The 24,887-nt window shown below is 47.3% G+C and overlaps 1 protein-coding gene across 1 annotated transcript in view; it reads left to right on the top strand.

The window, feature by feature from the left end:
• The window catches only part of KEAP1 (kelch like ECH associated protein 1), a 28,993-nt gene extending 4,951 nt beyond the window's left edge, over positions 1 to 24,042 (top strand). The window contains exons 2-6 of the mRNA XM_063931384.1: positions 4,606 to 5,544; positions 10,674 to 11,359; positions 12,753 to 12,958; positions 19,913 to 20,089; positions 21,071 to 24,042. Of these exons, the coding sequence (XP_063787454.1) occupies positions 5,002 to 5,544; positions 10,674 to 11,359; positions 12,753 to 12,958; positions 19,913 to 20,089; positions 21,071 to 21,306 (1,848 nt within the window). The 5' untranslated portion in view covers positions 4,606 to 5,001 and the 3' untranslated portion in view covers positions 21,307 to 24,042. The remainder of the gene's footprint in view (positions 1 to 4,605; positions 5,545 to 10,673; positions 11,360 to 12,752; positions 12,959 to 19,912; positions 20,090 to 21,070) is intronic.
• The last annotated feature ends 845 nt before the right edge of the window (positions 24,043 to 24,887 follow it).

Raw genomic sequence — 24,887 nt, 5'->3', positions numbered from 1 at the left:
CAGTGTCGACGACGATGAGTCAAATTTAATGTCCACTAGGGCCATTCGTGGCATGATTGAGGCAATGAAAGAGGTTTTACACCTTTCTGATATAAACCCAGGTACCTCAAAAAAGGGTATTATGTTTGGGGAGAAAAAACTACCAATAGTTTTTCCCCCATCTGAAGAATTAAATGAAGTGTGTGAAGAAGCGTGGGCTTTCCCTGATAAGAAATTGGTGATTTCAAAAAAATTACTAATGGCGTTCCCTTTCTCGCCAGAGGATAGGTCACGTTGGGAAACTCCCCCTAGAGTGGATAAAGCGCTCACATGTTTGTCTAAAAAGGTGGCACTACCGTCTCCGGATACGGCCGCCCTAAAGGAACCTGCTGATAGAAAGCAGGAGGCTATCCTAAAGTCTGTATATACACACACTGGTGTTATACTGAGACCAGCTATTGCTTCAGCGTGGATGTGCAGTGCTGCTGCTGCTTGGTCAGATTCCCTGTCAGAAAATATTGACACCCTGGACAGGGACACTATATTGCTTACCATAGAGCATATAAAAGACTCAGTCTTGTACATGAGAGATGCACAGAGGGAGATCTGCCGGCTGGCATCTAGAATAAGTGCATTGTCCATTTCTGCTAGGAGAGGCTTATGGACTCGGCAGTGGACAGGGGATGCAGATTCTAAAAGGCACATGGAAGTTTTGCCTTATAAGGGTGAGGAGTTATTCGGGGACGGTCTCTCAGACCTTGTTTCCACAGCAACAGCTGGGAAGTCAGCATTTTTACCCCATGTCCCCTCACAGCCTAAGAAAGCGCCGTACTATCAGGTGCAGTCCTTTCGAACCCAGAAAAACAGGCGGGGAAAAGGCGGGTCCTTTCTGTCTAGAGGCAGAGGAAGGGGGAAGAAACTGCACCACGCAGCAGGTTCCCAGGAGCAAAAGTCCTCCCCCGCTTCTTCCAAATCCGCCGCATGACGGTGGGGCTCCACAGGCGGAGCCAGGTACGGTGGGGGGCTGCCTCAAAAATTTCAGCGATCAGTGGGTTCGCTCACGGGTGGATCCCTGGATCTTTCAAGTAGTATCTCAGGGGTACAAGCTGGAATTCGAGGCGACTCCCCCTCGCCGTTTCCTCAAATCGGCCTTACCGACAATTCCCTCGAGCAGGGAGGCTGTACTAGAGGCAATTCACAAGCTGTATTCCCAGCAGGTGATAGTCAAAGTACCCCTACTTCAACAAGGACGGGGTTACTATTCCACACTGTTTGTGGTACCGAAACCGGACGGTTCGGTGAGACCCATTTTAAATTTGAAATCCTTGAACACATACATAAAAAAATCAAAGTTCATGATGGAATCGCTCAGGGCGGTTATTGCAAGCCTGGACGAGGGGGATTACATGGTATCCCTGGACATCAAGGATGCTTACCTGCATGTCCCAATTTACCTTCCTCACCAGGAGTACCTCAGATTTGTGGTACAGGATTGTCATTACCAATTCCAGACACTACCGTTTGGACTGTCCACGGCACCGAGGGTGTTTACCAAGGTAATGGCAGAAATGATGATACTCCTTCGAAAAAAGGGAGTTTTAATTATCCCGTACTTGGACGATCTCCTAATAAAGGCGAGGTCCAGGGAGCAGTTACTGGTCGGTGTAGCACTATCTCGGGAAGTGCTACAACAGCATGGCTGGATTCTAAACATCCCAAAGTCACAACTGGTTCCTTCCACACGCTTACTGTTCCTGGGGATGATTCTGGACACAGAACAGAAAAAAGTGTTTCTCCCGCAGGAGAAAGCCAAGGAGCTGTCATCTCTAGTCAAAGACCTCCTAAAACCAAAATGGGTATCGGTGCATCACTGCACACGAGTCCTGGGAAAAATGGTGGCTTCATACGAAGCAATTCCATTCGGCAGGTTCCATGCAAGGACCTTCCAGTGGGACCTCTTGGACAAGTGGTCGGGATCGCATCTTCAGATGCATCGTCTGATAACCCTGTCTCCAAGGACCAGGGTGTCTCTACTGTGGTGGCTGCAGAGTGCTCATCTTCTAGAGGGCCGCAGATTCGGCATACAGGACTGGGTCCTGGTGACCACGGATGCCAGCCTTCGAGGCTGGGGAGCAGTCACACAGGGAAGAAACTTCCAAGGACTATGGTCAAGTCAGGAGACTTCCCTGCACATAAATATTCTGGAACTAAGGGCCATTTACAATGCCCTAAGTCAGGCAAAACCCCTGCTTCAAAACCAGCCGGTACTGATCCAGTCAGACAACATCACGGCGGTCGCCCATGTAAACCGACAGGGCGGCACAAGAAGCAGGATGGCGATGGCAGAAGCCGCAAGGATTCTCCGATGGGCGGAAAATCACATAATAGCACTGTCTGCAGTGTTCATTCCGGGAGTGGACAACTGGGAAGCAGACTTCCTCATCAGACACGACCTACACCCGGGAGAGTGGGGACTTCATCCAGAAGTCTTCCTACTGTTGGTAAACCGTTGGGAAAGGCCACAGGTGGACATGATGGCGTCCCGCCCCAACAAAAAGCTAAAGAAATATTGCGCCAGGTCAAGGGACCCTCAGGCGATAGCTGTGGACGCGCTAGTGACACCGTGGGTGTACCAGTCGGTCTATGTGTTCCCTCCTCTGCCCCTCATACCAAAGGTACTGAGAATAATAAGAAGGCGAGGAGTAAGAACGATACTCGTGGTTCCGGATTGGCCAAGAAGAGCTTGGTACCCAGAACTTCAAGAAATGATATCAGAGGACCCATGGCCTCTACCGCTCAGACAGGATCTGCTACAGCAGGGGCCCTGTCTGTTCCAAGACTTACCGCGGCTGCGTTTGACGGCATGGCGGTTGAATTCCGGATCCTAAAGGAAAAGGGCATTCCGGAGGAAGTCATTCCTACGCTGATAAAAGCCAGGAAAGAAGTAACCGCAAACCATTATCACCGCATTTGGCGAAAATATGTTGCGTGGTGTGAGGCCAGGAAGGCCCCCACAGAGGAATTTCAGCTGGGTCGTTTTCTGCACTTCCTACAGTCAGGAGTGACTATGGGCCTAAAATTGGGTTCCATTAAGGTCCAGATTTCGGCTCTGTCGATTTTCTTCCAGAAAGAACTGGCTTCACTGCCTGAAGTTCAGACTTTTGTAAAGGGAGTGCTTCATATTCAGCCCCCTTTTGTGCCTCCTGTGGCACCTTGGGATCCCAATGTGGTGTTGAGTTTCTTAAAATCACATTGGTTTGAACCACTTAAAACCGTGGATCTCAAATATCTCACGTGGAAAGTGGTCATGTTATTGGCCTTGGCTTCGGCCAGGCGTGTGTCAGAATTGGCGGCTTTGTCGTGTAAAAGCCCTTATCTGATTTTCCATATGGATAGGGCAGAATTGAGGACTCGTCCCCAGTTTCTCCCTAAGGTGGTATCAGCTTTTCACTTGAACCAACCTATTGTAGTGCCTGCGGCTGCTAAGGACTTGGAGGATTCCAAGTTACTGGACGTAGTCAGGGCCTTGAAAATTTATGTTTCCAGGACGGCTGGAGTCAGGAAAACTGACTCGCTCTTTATCCTGTATGCACCCAACAAAATAGGTGCTCCTGCTTCTAAGCAGACTGTTGCTCGCTGGATTTGTAGCACAATTCAGCTGGCGCATTCTGCGGCTGGTTTGCCGCATCCTAAATCAGTGAAAGCCCATTCCACGAGGAAGGTGGGCTCATCTTGGGCGGCTGCCCGAGGGGTCTCGGCTTTACAACTTTGCCGAGCTGCTACTTGGTCAGGGGCAAACACGTTTGCTAAATTCTACAAATTTGATACCCTGGCTGAGGAGGACCTTGAGTTCTCTCATTCGGTGCTGCAGAGTCATCCGCACTCTCCCGCCCGTTTGGGAGCTCTGGTATAATCCCCATGGTCCTTACGGAGTCCCCAGCATCCACTAGGACGTTAGAGAAAATAAGAATTTACTCACCGGTAATTCTATTTCTCGTAGTCCGTAGTGGATGCTGGGCGCCCATCCCAAGTGCGGATTGTCTGCAATACTTGTATATAGTTATTGCCTAACTAAAGGGTTATTGTTGAGCCATCTGTTGAGAGGCTCAGTTGTTATTCATACTGTTAACTGGGTAAAATATCACGAGTTATACGGTGTGATTGGTGTGGCTGGTATGAGTCTTACCCGGGATTCAAAATCCTTCCTTATTGTGTCAGCTCTTCCGGGCACAGTATCCTAACTGAGGTCTGGAGGAGGGGCATAGAGGGAGGAGCCAGTGCACACCAGGTAGTACCAAATCTTTCTTTTAGTGTGCCCAGTCTCCTGCTGAGCCGTCTATTCCCCATGGTCCTTACGGAGTCCCCAGCATCCACTACGGACTACGAGAAATAGAATTACCGGTGAGTAAATTCTTATTTTTTCTTTTAATGGGGCAATCACTTACAAGGCAGAACCATGTTTTGAAAGTGATTGCCCCTTTAATAGAACGTCCGAGTTAGACCGGCATCCCGCGCAGCCGCCAAACTCGGCGTCATTACACATGGCCCATTGTATGAAATAAAAGCATCATTTGTATTTGACGCTGGAGCCAATGACATGATTTGCTCTTTGTGTTCTCATTATAGATATCAAGCACAGACTGAACTAATGATGGTTTCCTGGATTTTCCTCAGCTGGACTCAGCAACACGGACTGTACATCTGAGTGTATTATCCACCCGGAGTACTTCCCAGCTTACGCTGGCCAATCTATGGATGTCTGCAGCCATTTCTCGTTGGGTCACATTTTCTTGACTTTCAATATGTCTCCAACCATTCTCCCAAAATGTAATCCCACGGTGGTTTTATCCGGAGAAGATTAATTATTGGCCACTAACTTTTTTTTTTTTATGTTCACTTTTTTGTGTTTATACTCAAAAGCCTTTAAAAAACAAAACAAAAAAAACCAATAGAAAATACAAGTAATTTATTTTTCTTTCCTGGACAATGTGCAGCTAAAGACTGTTTGTAAGCGCGGAGGGGATGTATGCCACGGAGTGCCAGGCTGAAGTCACGCCCTCGGGCAACAATGGCAACCGCCAGTTCCAGTACTCGCTGGCGGATCACACCAATCAGGCTTTCAAGATAATGAACGAGCTGAGGCTCGGGCAGCAGCTGTGTGATGTGACGCTGCGAGTGACGTACAACGAGATACAGACGGACTTTGTGGCCCATAAAATCGTGCTGGCTTCCAGCAGCCCCGTCTTCAGAGCCATGTTCACCAATGGGCTCAAGGAGTGCGGCATGGAGACTGTGACCATTAAAGGGATTCACCCCAAAGTCATGGCACGGCTCCTGGAGTTTGCGTACACGGCCAGCATCTCCGTGGGGGAGAAGTGCGTCATACACGTGATGAACGGCGCGGTCATGTATCAGATGGACAGTGTGGTCAAGGCCTGCTGTGACTTCCTCATTCAGCAGCTGGACCCAAGCAATGCCATTGGCATTGCCAGCTTTGCCGAGCAGATAGGCTGCCAGGAGCTGCACCAGAAGGCTCGGGAATATATATACATGCACTTTGGAGAGGTGAGACTATATAGCGTTATAGTGGATGAGACTTGTCCTGCTGGCCACTTTATTTTTGTTTTTGTCTTGATGCCAGTAAAGGCCCAAATTAAATTTAGAGACTGACCGTTGTGATGATACGCGTGTCTTCTTATTTTTGGGTGTGTTCTGAAAAGATAACACCAGAATGTCGACCTGTTCTGCATGTCAGCAGTCAAACTGTCAACATGGATATTGGGTCGACAAACAATACGTAAACATTCACAAACGTTGACACATAACAACAACATACATTTTTTTTTCATTGCCTAGTTTAGCCAAACCCTAAAAATAACACAAAAATCTACTGACTGCATTATCAACATGTCAACATTTGTGAATGTCAACATTCTGACTGGCGACATTTTGACTGGATATCATATTTAGTATTGGTATACATTGGTTGATCTCTGAATCTTCATCATCATTATTATTACTATTTTGCTTGTATATGCGCTTTATGTTTTGTTTGTAAACAGTACATGTCATGTCGGGTACCAGCACAGTGTTATTTAAAGCCGGTATTTACACACTAGTGTGATGTCGGCATGATTTGCTGTATCAGCACGACGAATTGCCTACATCGGGCAGTGTGTACCTGTGAGTCACGCTTCTCTGGGTCGCTGCCAGTGGCTTCCAGTCGGCCCTGCTGCAGTGCCGACGGAATATATTACTAGCAACCTAGTGCTATGCAAATGAAGGACGGAACGGTATGTATGGCCAATCCCCGCTGGTCCAGGCTGAAGGGAATTCGGACCGACCATTGGAATGTTTGGCTGTCGTACAAGTGTGTACCCAGCTTAAGGTTGAACATAGCAATAGAATATGTAATATCCCTTTTTCACTGACGACCCAGGAAAACGCCGGGTATATAACACTGCAAATTCCTGGGTCTCAGCCCGACCTTTGTAAAGAGCAGGGTCAGGAACCCGGGACTTTGTTCCATGTAGTTTGTGTTTACACTGACCAAAATCCCGGGTTCATGCGTGTTCACGTGCTAAAACCTGGGATTTTGGCGCAATTGGAAAAGTGGTATTAAACATTCAGCAGGACAGTGTTTACACAGCACCCGAAAGGGGAGTGGCATAATGAGAATGTAGAATGTGTTTATGGGGGTGTGATGAGAAGCAGATAGGGGTGAAGGGGTCTGTAGTTGGGGGCCACTGATGGTGTAGCCGACATGTAAGTTCTATTTGTACCTTACAGAGAAGAGCACGGTCCAGCCGGGAGGACCTTGTGTGCCTCAATTTTAAATCTAAATTTTCACTCACTTGGTGGGACATGTTAGATAATACTTGAGGGACAGATGACTAATCTCCATGCCGGTGCGACCAGCCACATATTCTCACAGAACTCGGTTATCTATTACTAGATTGGGAGGGCAGAGCTCTTTGCAAATGGAAAAAGTACAAAAAGTAAGTAAAAGGTCACAGCCCTGGCAGACTTCTGTAGCCTAATTCAGACCTGATCGCAGTTACGACATCTTTCTCTCATGGGCAAAACCATGTGCACTGCAGGTGGGGCCGATACAACATGTGCAGAGAGAGTTAGATTTGGGTGGGATGTGTTCAAACTGAAATCTAAATTGCAGTGTAAAAATAAATCAGCCAGTATTTACCCTGCACAGAAACAATATAACCCACCCAAATCCAACTCTCTGCACATGTTAAATCGCCCCGTCCCTTACAGTGCTCATGGTTTTGCCCATTAGAGAAAGATTTTGCTGCTGCAATCAGGTCTGAATTACGGTCCTGGTCTCTCCCTATATTTTTAATAAATGTTATTTCTCCCTGATTCACTGCGCTTAGCATTTACTAGACAGAGTGATAGGGAGCTGAGAGCAGGTGCACGCCTTGGCGCGGTGGTCGGATCATCCAGGTGCAGAGCCAAGTGTCTTGGCCACGGCTTCCCACTGCTTATGGGACTGATGCGCATGCATTTGTTTTAGTTAATGTTTGTTTTCATGCCATCTTGTACTCCTCCCTGTACTCCGTGTTACCTGGCCGGTACTTTCACATAACTCAGATTGTGGCTGTATGTGGCACCCAACCCACGTCAGCAGAGTCTGTAGTTTCTTTCCAAGAACTGCCACCGGGACGTCCGGTGACTTATCGTTCGATCTGTAATGTGATACCTGTGGCTTGCTTTCTTCCTGCCTGTTTCTTAGTTCTAGAGCAGTGCTTCTCTCACTCCATTCTCAAGACACAGGAACAGGTCATTTGATTAGTACCTCAGTAATTTTGATTTAACCATCTGAGATCAAGCATGGATATCTTTAAAACCTGTACTGTTAGCGTGTCCCGAGGACTGAGAAGTGCTTCTCCAGAGATCTATAAGGAAGCAGCGGGTGCATCTACTGTACCGATGGCCTGTAGAATTGTCTATAAGGAACGCATAATTGTGCCTATTAATTACAGGTCTCCTACACAGGGACATTGTTTTTAAGGTTGAAAGAAACCAGAGGAGGTGTCGCCCGTAGCACCCAATCAGAATCTAGATCTTGCTGCTCTATAATACAAAATAAATGATAGCAAAAATCTGATTGGCTGTTTTGGGGACCAGCCCTACTTTTTGTCTTTTAGACGTGTTAGTAAATCTCCACTGTGTATGTGACTGAGCGCACAGACCGTGCTGTTTACAGCATGAATCACGCGTCCTTGTGCCTTGCTGAGTCATTGCCTTCTCCTGGCCTGGAATGTGCACTCTCGCCTGGTCGCTTATGTAAAGATTATACCAGGAAAAACAAGACTGACAGACTTTGCTACTGCCGTGCACTGTCATGCCGCCTGGCTGTATTCTCAGCAGCCGTAAACACTCTTTATCAGTGGTGTGACTAACGAGGTCTCGCTGCAGGCATTGACGTAACTAGGAAATAAAATAGATTCAGAATTGGCAGGGTGGTTTCCACACTACGTGCTGCGGGCGGTGGTTTATCTAGCCTCCCGTTCAGATTCAGCGGCCCTAATGTGTCATATAGACTGGTATTAATGTATTCATCCACAGATGTGAGTTTTTTATGTTCCTGTATGCTCACTGGGCCCGATTCATTCTCGACAGATGTGCAGAGTACTGATGTTCGGGGCTTTGCGCATGCTCTGGACCAGTACTAAGCATGTGCTGTATAGGCCCTGCGTCATTGGACGCACTACGGCTGCTGAGTGTCGGCATGACGCGTCCTGCTGCATTACTATAGAAGAGCTATTGCTGCTGCTTTCATTAAGCAGCAGCGATAGTGTGTGTGTGGGTGGGCGTGTGGGCGCACACAGGTATGTGCTGTGAACTGCAGAGGCGGTACATGGTTAAAAAAAACAAAACCGAAAATATTCTACCAGTGATCCTTGACCTATTCACTACATATGTCCCATCATGCCATATATCTGGTCCTCTTTATTACTGACTGCGGACAAACGGAGTCTGATAGGTATGAAGCCTTATTATCATTATATGGCGCCACAAGGAATCCGCAGCGCCCAATTACAGAGTACATAAAAAAATTGGCAAAACGCCGCCTGCACAGGGTGTGATGCCGGTTAACGGCTGATAATGACTATATTGTGGCCGGAGGCGTGAACCTCCGATATAGTCAATATTGGCCCTGCCTGCACACACTTTTTCCTTGCGATGCGCGGTCCTGCAGGATCAGCAATCGGCATCGTAAGGTGTTTTCCCGCGGTGCGATATGCACTGTATTTTCTACCGATGAGGACTATATAGTCCATATAGGTAGATATATCGCACCGTGTGTAGCCCCTTAACAGTACAAGACAATATAGGACAAGTACTGGGTATAGTAATATAGCTGCATCTGCAGACGACACCGACATAAGTATCAGGGTGGCAGAAAACTGAGGGATTTGGTGCCGTAGAAGGGAGTAGGGAGTCAAAGATGGTTTATATTGTACATTGGGGGTAATTCCAAGTTGTTCGCAGCAGGATTTTTTTTAGCTATTGGGCAAAACCATGTGCACTGCAGGGGAGGCAGATATAACATGTGCAGAGAGAGTTAGATTTGGGTGGGGTGTGTTCAATCTGCAATCTAATTTGCAGTGTAAAAATAAAGCAGCCAGTATCTACCATGCACAGAAACAAAATAACCCACCCAAATCTAACTCTTTCTACACATGTTATATCTGCCCCCCCCCCCCCCCTGCAGTGCACATAATTTGCCCAATTGCTAACAAAATTCCTGCTGCGATCAACTTGGAATTTTACCCCTTGATCTTTCCTTTGTGGTTGTCTGGGGAAACAGCGGGATTACAGCCTACCCTATCAGTGCGATCAGACCTAAGAGCTCTCACTCCTGAATGGGGAACAGTGGTGAGGATCTAGTAGGGCGCTGTCACCATGGCTGAAGTACCTGGCCATCTCTCTGTAATCCATGATTGTCACTAACTACCCGGATCTATATATAAAGTTACACTTGGTGGTTTGCAGCTACAATACAGTATGTATATGATTTACTGTAGGTCCTGTTACTATACACTGCAGCAAAGTCTGACGGCCGAGACACAGTCCTGCATTGAAGTATATGCCTCTTACAGGTTTAAGTTTATTTTCTCATATGAAGAACTAAGGGATTTATTAACTGAGATTTGGAGAGAGATAAAGTGCCAGCCAATCAGCTCCTAACTGCCATGTTACAAGCTGTGTTTGAAACTTAACGGGAGCTGATTGGTTGGTACATTGGGGCAGATGTATTAACCTGGAGAAGGAATAAGGAAGTTATAAACCAGTGATATGTGCAAGGTGATAAAGGCACCAGCCAATCACATCCTAACTGTTAATTTACATTTTGGAGCTGATTGGCTGGTGCCTTTATCACCTTGCACATATCAGTGGTTTATCACTTCCTTATGCCTTCTCCAGGTTAATACATCTGCCCCTTTATCTCTTCCCAAGGCTTAGTAAATAGACCCCTAACAGTCATCACTTTTATCTCCTGACTGTGTTATTAGCAGATTGTGTTTTAGCTATCTGACCTTTTAGTTGTGTTTTACAACCCGAGCAGTTACGTGGTGTATTCACCGGCACGCTGTACAGTCGGGTGACTGCTGCTTTTATTGTATGGCTGTTACTGTGCGCTCTCACTGTACTTTTTGTCCGTCACTCAGGTGTCCAAGCAGGAGGAGTTTTTCAACCTGTCCCGTTGCCAGCTGGTCAATCTCATCAGTCGGGATGACCTGAACGTACGCTGCGAGTCTGAGGTCTTCCATGCTTGTATAAACTGGGTCAAGTATGACTGCGAGAACCGGCGGCCCTTCATCCAGGCGCTCCTGCGTGCCGTGCGCTGCCATTCCCTGACCCCCAACTTCCTTCAGCTGCAGCTTCAGCGCTGTGAGATCCTGCGCGGGGACACCCGTTGTCAGGACTACTTGTCCCAGATCTTCCAGGACCTCACCCTTCACAAGCCCACCAGGCTTCAACAAGACAGGATCCCCAATGTTCCTCAGTTCATCTACGTGGCTGGTGGCTACTTTCGACACTCGCTCAACTTCCTGGAGGCGTACAACCCGATGGAGGGGGAGTGGCTTAGCTTGGCTCCCTTGGAGTTGCCGCGCAGTGGGCTCGCAGGATGCGTTCAGGGGGGTCTCTTTTATGCAGTGGGAGGCCGCAATAATGCCCCCGACTGCAATGAGGACTCTGATGCCATGGACTGCTACAATCCCATGAACAACCAGTGGTCACCTTGCGCTTCTATGAGCGTGCCCAGGAATCGGGTGGGTGCCGGCGTCATAGATGGACAGATTTATGCAGTGGGTGGATCTCACGGGTGCCTGCATCACAACAGCGTGGAGAGGTGGGTGCTTTTCATGACCTTTTTTTTACTTAAATAAGTATTTTGACCTTTTAGTGTTGTTTATAGTGTATGGTATATTTAATTTTATTTATTAGCAGTTTCTTATATAGCTCGGCATATTCCGTTGCGCTTTACAATTAGAACAATGGTAATAGAACAAAACTGGGACATAACAGACAGACATAGAGGTAATGATTGTCTAAAGTCCACTCGCTTATGTTAAATATCTGAGATCAGGGAGAGACTGGTGCTTAGTTAGACCCCTGGCATCCCCTTTGCCTGAGCACGGAAAAGGGGTGTGGCCATGCCTCACGGGGAAGGAGGGTGTTGTAAGCAACAGGGCGTGGCCTTGCAGTGTACCCCAGTTTAAGCATGCCGTGAATGGGTGCCAGTAGGACATTGTGCGTTGTGTGGCGGTTGGGGACGCCCGTAGAGGCAGCACTGTCCCTAATGTTGGGGGTAATACCTGAGGTGTAACCCAGTGGCCTCCTGTGGATCATAGTCCTTATCAGGACTGCGTCATTGCCCTCATTCACCAAACTGCATCTTTTCCATGCCGGGTGGAAGGCTTCAAGCTGTGTTTCCATGGTTGTCTCATCACATGACCAGTTGTCCCAGTGCTGCCACTTTGTGGTCATCAGTGTCAGCTCTGTAGAATTTGCCCTCAGCCCTGAAGTCCTATGAAGATATGTAATGCTAATAGCTAGAAATGATTTTGCCTATATTCCCATTTTTAGTGATCATTTCAAAAGCCCCCCAATCTATTCAGCATATATACAGTGTTGTCTGTGCCAGTCACATCGCCATGGCACGGGTAAGGTCAGGCAGGCTCTGTGTTCTTCGCACTGTGATCTATTTGCATAACCCGCCCTCCTGTCATTTGCATGTCTATATAAAGCGATTGAGGCCGGACCTGCCCTCTCCAAACCCATGTTCTGCATATAGTTGGTCCAGTGCCACCAGTCCCATTAACCCGCAGTTCCTGTAGCTGTGCTTTCAGTGCCAAGTTGTCACTCTAAACCGCTCTTGTGTAAACGAAGTGCAAGATACTCTCACATCGTCGTTTGCTTCCTCCTGTAGTTTCTGATCCTTCCGCTCTGCTTTATATTCAGTGTCCATGCAGTGTACATCGTGTTACACAGGAAGCTCCCATTCTCAGCATATGTATTCATAAAAGTGCCAAATACAGTATTTACTCTCCAGTCACGGTAATATGGCCTCCCAATATGGATAATATACCAGACTTTGCCCCTCGTGTTCTTAGCTGCATACAGTAGGCCAATATTGATGCCTCACAGGATTGTGGTCGACCTTGAGCCGGACCCAAAGCTGCCGTTGCATGCCCATGCCAGTCACAGACGTATAACCCTCATGCATAATTTCTGTCCCACAGGTATGACCCTGAGAGAGATGAGTGGCAGCTTGTAGCACCAATGAAGACGCGGAGGATTGGAGTGGGCGTGGCAGTGCTGAACAGGCTTCTCTACGCTGTCGGTGGCTTTGACGGGACAAACAGACTGAGCTCTGCGGAGTGTTATTACCCGGAGACGGATGAGTGGAAGGACATCGCCGCTATGAACGTCGTGCGCAGTGGCGCAGGTGAGTGTACAGGTTTATAGCGGAGTGGATTTTTATGTGTATCTGACCTTTCTCCATAATTATTGGTGTGTCTGTGAGGTTACCGCGTGCAGGACGCAAAATAGACTGTAGCTTGCGGGGAGACGCCCAGTACAGGGCTAATCCACTGTGCATGTCAGTCCCCCCCCCCCCCACATCCCGCCACCCCACCCATACACAAACAGGTACAAAAGCATAGCACGGTGGCGATGCTTTTGTACCTGGCAAGTAGCTCATTAACAGCGCAGCTCCTTTGTTCAGGCAGGCCGCTACCTGCCGCAGCGGCTGGGTGTGACGTCACACGGCCTACCCCCAACGGTCTGGACACGCCTTCGTTGTCCGAACCATGACTGCGCTGTTGGCACGCCCCCTCCCGCCCCGCGACTGCCTCTGACTATCAAGCAGAGGCGATCGCAGCCCTGAGATGCTTTTAGTATCTCACTGGGCTCTCGGGGTGCGCACGCGCAGTGCGGCCGCTGCGCATGCACACTCCACAGAAGTATTCAGTCTGCGACTGCTGCTGCGATCCAGTCTGAATTAGCCCCCATGACCAAAGCTTCTGATGGAGGTCCCCGTAGCCTAAAGTCCAACTTGTAAGTAGTCCCTGCATTACGATGATCAGTGAAGATTGAGCCACGATTTTAAAAATGTCTCCACAGAAAAAAATGCCAAGATCAATAGGCCTGGCCCAGCCACATTGCTAACAAATGGCATATTCTGTCTCTATTAACGTTCCCTAGAGAGGGCCTGGTTCTGCGGCAGATTTGGGCATGTTCCGCTATTGGAGTTTATTTTCTCTAACGTCCTAAGTGGATGCTGGGGACTCCGTAAGGACCATGGGGATTAGCGGCTCCGCAGGAGACTGGGCACAACTACAAAGAAAGCTTTAGACTACTGGTGTGCACTGGCTCCTCCCACTAAGACCCTCCTCCAGACCTCAGTTAGATTCTTGTGCCCGGCTGAGCTGGATGCACACTAGGGGCTCTCCTGAGCACCTAGAAAGAAAGTATATTTAGGTTTTTTATTTTCAGTGAGATCTGCCGGCAACAGACTCACTGCAGCGAGGGACTAAGGGGAGAAGAAGCGAACCTACCTAACAGGTGGTAGTTTGGGCTTCTTAGGCTACTGGACACCATTAGCTCCAGAGGGATCGACCGCAGGACCCGACCTTGGTGTTCGTTCCCGGAGCCGCGCCGCCGTCCCCCTTACAGAGCCAGAAGCACGAAGAAGGTCCGGAAAATCGGCGGCAGAAGACTTCAGTCTTCACCAAGGTAGCGCACAGCACTGCAGCTGTGCGCCATTGCTCCTCATGTACACCTCATACTTCGGTCACTGATGGGTGCAGGGCGCTGGGGGGGGGGGCGCCCTGAGGGCAATAGATAACACCTTGGCTGGCAAAATATACATCATATATAGTCCCAGAGGCTATATAGATGTAAAATTACCCCTGCCAGTATCACAGAAAAAGCAGGAGAAAGTCAGCCGAAAAGGGGGCGGGGCTTCTCCCTCAGCACACTGGCGCCATTTTTCCCTCACAGTTCCGCTGGAAGGAAGCTCCCTGGCTCTCCCCTGCAGTCTGAGAAAACTACAGAAGGGTAAAAAAGAGAGGGGGGGCACTAAATTTAGGCGCAGTATAGATACATATATATGTAATATATATAAAAAAGCAGCTATAGGGAAAACACTCATTGATAGTGGGATCCCAGTGTTATATAGCGCTCTGGTGTATGCTGGCATACTCTCTCTCTCTGTCTCCCCAAAGGGCTTTGTAGGGTCCTGTCCTCTGTCAGAGCATTCCCTGTGTGTTTGCGGTGTGTTGGTACGGCTGTGTCGACATGTTTGATGAGGAGGCTTATGTGGAGGCGGAGCAGATGCCTGTAAATGTGATGTCACCCCCTGCGGGGTCGACACCTGAGTGGATGGTGCTGTGGAAGGAATTACGTGATAGTGTCGACTCCTTACATAAAAGGTTTGACGACATACCTAATGTGGGACAGCCGGCTTCTCAGCCTGTGCCTGCCCAGGCGTCTCAAAAACCATCAGGGGCTCTAAAACGCCCGCTACCTCAGATGGTTGACACAGATGTCGACACGGATACTGACTCCTGTGTCGACGACGAAGAGACTAATGTAACTTCCAGTAGGGCCACACGTTACATGATTGAGGCAATGAAAAATGTGTTGCACATTTCTGATGTTACCCTCGGTACCACAAAAAAGGGTATAATGTTTGGAGAGAAAAAACTACCAGTAGCTTTTCCTCCATCTGAAGAGTTAAATGAAGTGTGTGAAGAAGCGTGGGCTTCCCCTGATAAAAAGATGGTAATTTCTAAGAGGTTACTAATGGCGTACCCTTTCCCGCCAGAGGATAGGTCACGCTGGGAAACATCCCCTAGGGTGGATAAAGCGCTCACACGCTTGTCGAAGAAGGTGGCACTACCGTCTCCGGATACGGCCGCCCTGAAGGAATCTGCTGATAGAAAGCAGGAGGCTATCCTGAAATCTATATATACACACACAGGTGTGATACTGAGACCGGCTATAGCTTCAGCCTGGATGTGCAGCGCTGCTGCTGCGTGGTCAGATTCCCTGTCAGAAAATATAGATACCCTAGACAGGGACACTATTTTGCTGAACGTAGAGCATATAAAAGACGCACTTTTATACATGAGGGATGCACAGAGGGATATTTGCCGGCTGGCATCCAAAATTAGTGCAATGTCCATTTCTGCCAGGAGAGGGTTATGGACTCGGCAGTGTACAGGTGATGCAGATTCCAAACGACACATGGAAGTTCTGCCTTATAAGGGTGAGGAATTGTTCGGGAATGGTCTCTCGGACCTCGTTTCCACAGCAACAGCTGGGAAGTATACATTTTTGCCCCATGTTCCCTCACAACCAAAGAAAGCACCGTATTATCAGGTACAGTCCTTTCGGCCCAATAGGGGCAAGCGGGTTAAAGGCGCGTCCTTTCTGCCCAGAGGCAGAGGTAGAGGGAAAAAGCTGCAGCATACAGCCAGTTCCCAGGAGCAAAAGTCCTCCCCCGCTTCCTCTAAGTCCACAGCATGACGCTGGGGCTCCACAGGCAGAGCCAGGTACGGTGGGGGCCCGTCTCAAGCATTTCAGCAAGCAGTGGGCTCGCTCACGGGTGGATCCCTGGATCCTTCAAATAGTATCTCAGGGGTACAAACTGGAATTCGAGACGTCTCCCCCCCCGCCGTTTCCTCAAATCTGCCTTGCCAACCACTCCCTCAGGCAGGGAGGCAGTGTTACAGGCAATTCAAAAGCTGTATTCACAACAAGTGATAGTAAAGGTGCCCCTACCTCAACAAGGAAGGGGTTACTATTCCACAATGTTTGTGGTACCGAAACCGGACGGTTCGGTGAGACCCATTTTAAATTTGAAATCCTTGAACACCTATATCAAAAAATTCAAGTTCAAGATGGAATCGCTCAGGGCCTTTATTGCGAGCCTGGACGAGGGAGATTACATGGTATCGCTGGACATCAAGGATGCTTACCTACATGTCCCCATTTACCATCCTCAAATGATGATACTCCTTCGAAGGAAGGGAGTCTTAATTATCCCGTCCTTGGACGATCTCCTGATAAAGGCGAGGTCCAGAGAGCAGTTGTTGGTAGGGGTAGCACTATCTCGGGAAGTGCTACAACAGCACGGCTGGATTCTAAACATTCCAAAGTCACAGCTGGTCCCTATGACACGCCTGCTGTTCCTAGGGATGGTTCTGGACACCGAACAGAGAAAAGTGTTTCTCCCGGAGGAGAAGGCCAAGGAGCTGTCATCTCTAGTCAGAGGCCTCCTAAAACCAAAACAAGTGTCGGTGCATCACTGCACGCGGATCCTGGTAAAAATGGTAGCTTCCTACGAAGCGATTCCATTCGGCAGGTTTCATGCAAGAACCTTTCAGTGGGACCTGTTGGACAAGTGGTCCGGATCGCATCTTCAGATGCATCGTCTGATAACCCTGTCTCCAAGGACAAGGGTGTCTCTGCTGTGGTGGCTGCAGAGTGCTCATCTTCAAGAGGGCCGCAGATTCGGCATACAGGACTGGGTCCTGGTGACCACGGATGCCAGCCTTCGAGGCTGGGGAGCAGTCACATAGGGAAGAAACTTCCAAGGACTATGGTCAAGTCAGGAGACTTCCCTGCACATAAATATTCTGGAACTAAGGGCCATTTACAATGCCCTAAGTCAGGCAAAACCCCTGCTTCAAAACCAGCCGGTACTGATCCAGTCAGACAACATCACGGCAGTCGCCCATGTAAATCGACAGGGCGGCACGAGAAGCAGGACGGCGATGGCAGAAGCCACAAGGATTCTCCGATGGGCGGAAAATCACGTGTTAGCACGGTCAGCAGTGTTCATTCCGGGAGTGGACAACTGGGAAGCAGACTTCCTCAGCAGGCACGACCTCCACCCGTGAGAGTGGGGACTTCATCCAGAAGTCTTTCAAATGATTGTAAACCAGTGGGAAAAACCACAGGTGGACATGATGGCGTCCCGCCTAAACAAAAAGCTAGAAAAATATTGCGCCAGGTCAAGAGACCCGCAGGCGATAGCTGTGGACGCTCTGGTAACACCGTGGGTGTACCGATCGGTTTATGTGTTCCCTCCTCTTCCTCTCATACCAAAGGTACTGAGGATAATAAGGAGAAGAGGAGTAAGAACTATACTCATTGTTCCGGATTGGCCAAGAAGAGCGTGGTATCCGGAACTTCAAGAAATGATGTCAGAGGACCCATGGCCTCTACCGCTCAGACAGGACCTGCTGCAGCAGGGCCCCTGTCTGTTCCAAGACTTACCGCGGCTGCGTTTGACGGCATGGCGGTTGAACACCGGATCCTGAAGGAAAAGGGCATTCCGGAGGAAGTCATTCCTACGCTGATAAAAGCTAGGAAAGAAGTAACCGCGAACCATTATCACCACATATGGCGAAAATATTTTTTAGTGGTTTGAGCCACTGAAAACCGTGGATTTAAAATATCTCACGTGGAAAGTGGTCATGTTGTTGGCCTTGGCTTCGGCCAGGCGGGTTTCAGAATTGGCGGCTTTGTCATGTAAAAGCCCTTATCTGATTTTCCATATGGATAGGGCAGAATTGAGGACTCGTCCCCAGTTTCTCCCCAAAGTGGTATCAGCTTTTCATCTGAACCAACCTATCGTGGTGCCTGCGGCTACGAATGACTTGGAGGCTTCCAAGTTGTTGGATGTAGTCAGGGCCCTAAAAATTTATGTTTCCAGGACAGCTGGAGTCAGGAAGACTGACTCGCTTTTTATCCTGTATGCGCCCAACAAGTTGGGTGCACCTGCTTCTAAGCAGACTATTGCTCGCTGGATCTGTAGTACGATTCAGCTTGCACATTCTGCGGCTGGACTGCCGCATCCTAAATCGGTAAAAGCCCATTCCACAAGGAAAGTGGGCTCTTCTTGGGCGGCTGCCCGAGGGGTCTCGGCTCTTCAACTTTGCCGAGCTGCTACTGGGTCAGGGGCAAACACGTTTGCTAAATTCTACAAATTTGATACCCTGGCTGAGGAGGACCTTGAGTTCTCTCATTCGGTGCTGCAGAGTCATCCGCACTCTCCCACCCGTTTGGGAGCTTTGGTATAATCCCCATGGTCCTTACGGAGTCCCCAGCATCCACTTAGGACGTTAGAGAAAATAAGAATTTACTCACCGGTAATTTTATTTCTCATAGTCCGTAGTGGATGCTGGGCGCCCATCCCAAGTGCGGATTGTCTGCAATACTTGTATATAGTTATTGCTTAATTAAAGGGTTATTGTTGAGCTATCTGTTGAGAGGCTCAGTTGTTATCATGCTGCTAACTGGGTATTGTATCACGAGTTATACGGTGTGATTGGTGTGGCTGGTATGAGTCTTACCCGGGATTCAAAATCCTTCCTAATTGTGTCAGCTCTTCCGGGCACAGTATCCTAACTGAGGTCTGGAGGAGGGTCTTAGTGGGAGGAGCCAGTGCACACCAGTAGTCTAAAAGCTTTCTTTGTAGTTGTGCCCAGTCTCCTGCGGAGCCGCTAATCCCCATGGTCCTTACGGAGTCCCCAGCATCCACTACGGACTATGAGAAATAGAATTACCGGTGAGTAAATTCTTATTTTCTATTACACGTGCCACTGTTATTCCCTAATTGTTGTGAGGGGGTTCCCTGATAAGGCCCACCCCCTTGTTATGCCTGCCCCGCCCCTTTTTTATGGTGTTGGGAACAAGACTTTATCGGGATATTATGACAATGATGCATTCATGAACTCATTTGTAGCTATAGTACTACAATATATTTGCCTAGTAGACTTTAACAGACCTTAATGTGTGCATCATATTTATCATTATCTGCATGTAACCAGCAGAACAAGCCCTTATCTGCCTGGCGGCCAGGTATCCCATATTATCACCGGGCACATAAGGATTGGACATGTAACTCCTACCATCAAGGACCAGACACGGTTACAGTATATTCCGGATGAAAGTGAGGACTGTAGGGTCCAGCTCTGCTCGCTGTTACCTGTTATTAATCCTATTTCATGGCCTTTTTTTTTTTTAAAGGGTCTTTTTTTTTTTTTTTTTTTTTTTTGGTAGAACTTACAAATGTCAGATGCGTTAATGTTACACTGAGGTTGGCTTTGGGTGCAGAGCTGCCAGACTGCTAAGTAAACAGTCACAGCCTTTGAAATAATTTCCGAAACCTTTCAATGTGTTTCCCAAATCTGCTTCACCGTATGTGTCGGGCCTCACCTGTGTCCAGTAATCGAGCACATAAACAGAAGCATGGGTAACCTTTGAACTCCTTCCACGTTGTAAAAAATTATCTTCTGAAGAATGCTACAATGACAAGTAACCATACGTATACATGTATCACATGTTCTTATATTAATGTGTACATATGTCTGTCTCATATTTGCAGGGGCGTGTGCTCTTGATACAAGCATGTACGCAATGGGCGGCTATGATGGGAGGGACCAGCTGAACAGTGTGGAGAAATACGATGTGGAGAAAGACCACTGGAGTTTTGTGGCCCCAATGGCACACCGTCGGAGTGCACTTGGGGTCACCGTCCATCAAGGAAGAATCTATGTACTAGGTAACTGCCCGGGAGGAGACTGAAGGCTGGGTAGATGGTTTAGGTTGGCCAATAAACATAACACCCTAAGGAAGGATCTATAGATCTGTGCTTCTCAAATCCAGTTCTCAGGGCGTGCTAGCAGTACATGTTTTCCATATCCTTGCTAGAGCACAGGTGTATTCATTACTGATTGATCTATTTTAAAAGATCCAAGGGTGGTTCTAATTATTTCACTTGTGATTCTGTGAGGAGACCTGGGAAACATGCACCGTGAGTGTTTACCAAGGACTGGATTTGAGACTAGGTAACTTCCCCAGAGGAGACAGAAGGAAATGATAGCTGGTACAGGCTGATCAGTAAACGTGATGACCATAGGAAGGATCTATAGACTAGGTAATGACACTAGAGAAGACAGCAGGATGGGTAGCTGGTTCAGGCTGACCACTAAATATGACAACCTTAGTAAGGATCTGTCTACTAGGTTACTGTCCTGGAGGGGATGGATGATGGGTAGATGTTTAGACTGACCAATAAACATGACAACCTTAGGGCTGTACTCACTATTTGAATAGTTCAGGCACTACTATTGCTTTACTGTTAGATCAGTTTGCATATAGAAGTGTTTAGGCCAGTTACCCCAGTAGTATGAGCCCTGTTTAGCGCGTAAGCGCAGATGTATTAAGCCTGGAGAAGTGATAAAGCAGTGATAAGTGCAGGGTGATAACGCGCCAGCCAATCGGCTCCAATATGTAAATTTACAGTTAGGAGCTGATTGGCTGGTGCATTATCACCTTGCACTTATTATCGCTTCTCCAGGCTTAATACATCTGCCCCTAGTTCCTGGTACATTAATGCTGATGTTATACGAGTACTGTAGGCTTATAGGAATTCTGGTAAATGTTATGATATTCACTAATATTCGTTATGTCCGTCTTAAGCTCACTGTCCACTTGATAGGGTTGCCGATTATATAATTGGTATTGCTTTCCTGTCCTTAAGGTGGATACGATGGGAACACTTTTTTGGACAGTGTGGAGTGTTATGACCCCGCCCAGGATGTATGGACAGAGGTGACCCATATGTTGTCGGGGCGCAGTGGCGTGGGAGTGGCAATCACCATGGAGCCATGCCGCAAAACTCCGTGCGGGGGCCTCTTCCCGGAGAAATCGAGAGATGAGAACCCGCAGGACAGACTCCGAGGCGAATGCATCTTCTCGAAAAGCTGCAAAAAGTAGCAAAGGGGGTCGGACGTTCAACAAAACGTAGACAAGAGCTCAGTGTTAAAGAACATTTTGGGTAATTTCTTTTATTCTACCTTGAGGGTAAAGCGTTGTTCCTGCAGTACAATGAAATAAAATCCCAGGTGCCATGGAAGTGTAAGATACCGTCATTACTGTGCGACTCTGCCTTTCCTACCAGTGAGACTTCCACTATTCATAAATTGACGCCGATCTTGTGTATATTAAGGTTTCAAGTTTTTCTCTTGTTTTTTTGTATGTTTGCTGGAATGGTGAATTCGGCCGCGGCAATAACTAGAAATGTACTAGAAGTAATTTGGGCTGGAACATATAAATGATCTTAAAGGGCAATCTCACACACACCCACCCACACGCGCGTGGCTGGATTTAATGATAGCCGAGATCACCGGAGGTGCTGGCCGATGTCGGCCATTTTTTTTAAAAGGGGCGATGCCTCTTTAAAAAAATGTCTGAGCACCTCCAGCGATCTCGGTCGTCATTATATACGGCTCATAATCTCATATGCGTGTGCAGCTGGAAGGCAAAATATTTCTTTTAAATGTATTATTCAAATAAATCTGATTTGTGTTTTCCAGGTTACAATACTTCTCGAATTTCCAGGGCAGTAAAATAGAATACAAATTAAAGAAAAAAAAAAATCCCACAAATTCTCCCACTGTGAAAGTTTAATGTCCTATAGTGTCCTACTTTCCGGGAGAAAGAGGCCGTTCTCTTGGCCCAAACGACTTATTAATACCAATTTGAAAGTCTTCAATGGCTTTTAGTATACCTGCCTATGCCAGATAGCAATAACTGGTCATTATAGGTAAGTGACGGTATAAATACTTAAATAATAAGTAAGCGTACAGTTTAAGCTTTATAATCTGATTTAGAATGGAAAACAATGCAGTATTTGTCTGTTATCCTTGGGTCATGAAGATATTTGGGGAGAGATTTACTAAGACTTCTAAAAAGAAAAAGTAGAAGAGTTGCCCACAGCAATGAATCCGATTCTACAGTAGCTGTGATTTACCTTGTACATCCTAGAACAGTGATGGCTGGAATCTGATTGGTTGGGTTTTTTTTTTTTTTTCTCTTAATAAATTTGATAATCTCCCCTCAGTCAGTGGTTATAAGTTCTCTATACTAATGTACTCGGTGACATGTATCCCCAGGGTTGAATACTGTCTCACATTGGAGTAGATGTATGAAGCAGTGAGAAGATTGGGGAAGTGTGCCCTAGCAACCAATCAGCTGCTATGTATCATTTTATTAATGCACTTGCTCAATGTTTCTTCAAAGCTGATTGGTTACCATGGCACACTTCTTCACTCTGATCACTGCTTCATACATATCTACCCTATTCTATAAAGTATTTAACATGATAAAGTTCCCTGGTGAAGTGAGAGTGGGATAACGGCTGTTTGGCACGTCGCTAGCTTAGTGAGATGTTACCGTATAGGAAATGACAACAAGATATTTCCCCATTACAGATGCACTTTAACAAAACCCCATAAAACAAAACAAAACACACCCTATATTTACCCTCCTAATTTTGTGACTGTCCTACATTTTTCCTTTTGAAGTCTGTGATTTAAAAATTGAAGTATTCTTGTTAAATGTTATAGGTGAATGTATATATTTGAAATATTATTTAATTTTATTTTGTATATCCTTGACAAATATGTATTGCTCTTTCAGTCAATTCTCAGAAGTCTGTAACAAACACTCGCTAGGATCAGGTGGGCATTAAAATATATAGGACAAGTGGTGGTGGTGGTGGGTGGGGGGGATTTTCCCAACATCGAGAGCCGTGGAAAGGGGCAAATGTTGTATAAAATGACAAATCGGAAATATTCTACTTGTTATTCTGATGCTCTGTACAGATATTCTCCGTATTTACCAGCAGCCTGCCCTCCCGGTACCCTGTCTGTGCTGACATTTCACCTGTCACTAAGCCATTCCCCCTGTGGCCTCCTAACCGTCTCTCCCCACAGCCTAACCCTCCGTGGTGGCGCCTGAACCTAATCCTCTCTCCCTGCAGCCTAACCCTAACCTTCTGTGGTGGCGCCTGAACCTAACCTTCCCTCCCCTGCAGCCTAACCCTAACCCACCCCGGCGCCTTACCTCTGGCAGTCTGGAAGAGCGATAGGTCAGGATCTCGGCGCCGGTGTTGTGTACTTTGTTGGGATGCCGGCACCGGCATTCCGAGACGTGTTGTGGATTCAGCATCAGCATTTTGACCGCCGGTATCCCGACCGGACCACATTTATAGTATGTATATAGAAAATGGCCAATTTATAATGCCCATGCTCACCCCTCTAGCCATGTTGGATCTCCTGTAAACCTAGGCGTTGCTTACATAGATCTAACCGCCATGGGCACTGCCTACAAGTGAACCGTACCTTGATAATACAGTTGTTTCTAGACCAGTTCTACGTTTTGTTTTTTTGGGGTTTTTTTTTTTTAGTTCTTGCCAAGAGCCCTAAACCCTGAATGTTTATACAGAACTGTATGTAATGTACATATTTACAGATATATATAGCACTTATTTTAACTAGTTACATTTTATTTTCCATGAGCTGCAATGCTGCTTTTAATACAATGTGTATATAGATCTCTCTGTATACTGGCACGGTCCGTGTGACCTGTGTATTGTACAGCTCTATTTTATTGGCAACGTTCACCTGTAATTTAACTCTGTTTTCAATATAAACCTGTAATTTAATGAAAGTCTCCTCTTTTATTTCTACACTTGTGTGGCCATTGGTCTCTTCCTATCACGAGCGCTTACGCACTTCATGCCTGATTCAGGCTTGTGTCTAAAATGGCTGCAGCCGTTCCTTGTTGGGAAATAAATGTGGATCTCCACCTGTATTCCGAGTCGGCAGCCTCTATGTGAGATGCACCATCGCCTTCTGCCCGCTTGTGATAGTGTCCATCTTCCCTGTCGCCACGCATTGTCACCAGCCACATCCTTGGAGCAAGAGAGCTGCCTTAATGTGAATGGATTTCTGAGTAGGCCGCACTACCACCGACTGTATCTGGTCTATAGATCTGCACTAAAAAGGACGACCACTAATGGTCGACATGTATTAGGTTGACAGGGTCAAAAGGTCGACATAGAAAAGGTAGTTCAAAATGTTGACATGACAAGGTTTTGTTTTTTTTGGTCAACTTTTTTTATACTTTACCATCCATGTGGATTACGATTGGGAAAAGTAACCTGTGCCTAGTGCAGCGAGGCACCTTGCCCAAAGCATAGCGAGCCAACCTGTGCACTAATGGGGCTTGTTTGTGGCAGAAAAGTGACAAAACACACACACAAAAAATTGTCTACCTATTTTTTATTGACCATGTCCGTGTTGACCTTTTGACCCTGTTGACCTTTTCTACGGTCTACCTATCCATGTCGATCTTTTGACCCTGTCGACCTATTGACTAGACATTTTTAGTGTAGAGCTAATAATCCACACCCAACACCGACTCACAGACTCATTGCATTCTACCAGAAGAAGAACAGGACCTAGTAGCACATGTTTCACTTCTCCCTGACCTTCTTCCCATGCAAGGGGGTT

Source organism: Pseudophryne corroboree, chromosome 6 (genome assembly GCF_028390025.1).
Source record: "Pseudophryne corroboree isolate aPseCor3 chromosome 6, aPseCor3.hap2, whole genome shotgun sequence".
NCBI lineage: Eukaryota > Metazoa > Chordata > Amphibia > Anura > Myobatrachidae > Pseudophryne > Pseudophryne corroboree.
Note: the sequence above shows the minus strand (reverse complement) of the source record. Positions and strands in the feature narration are given on the sequence as shown.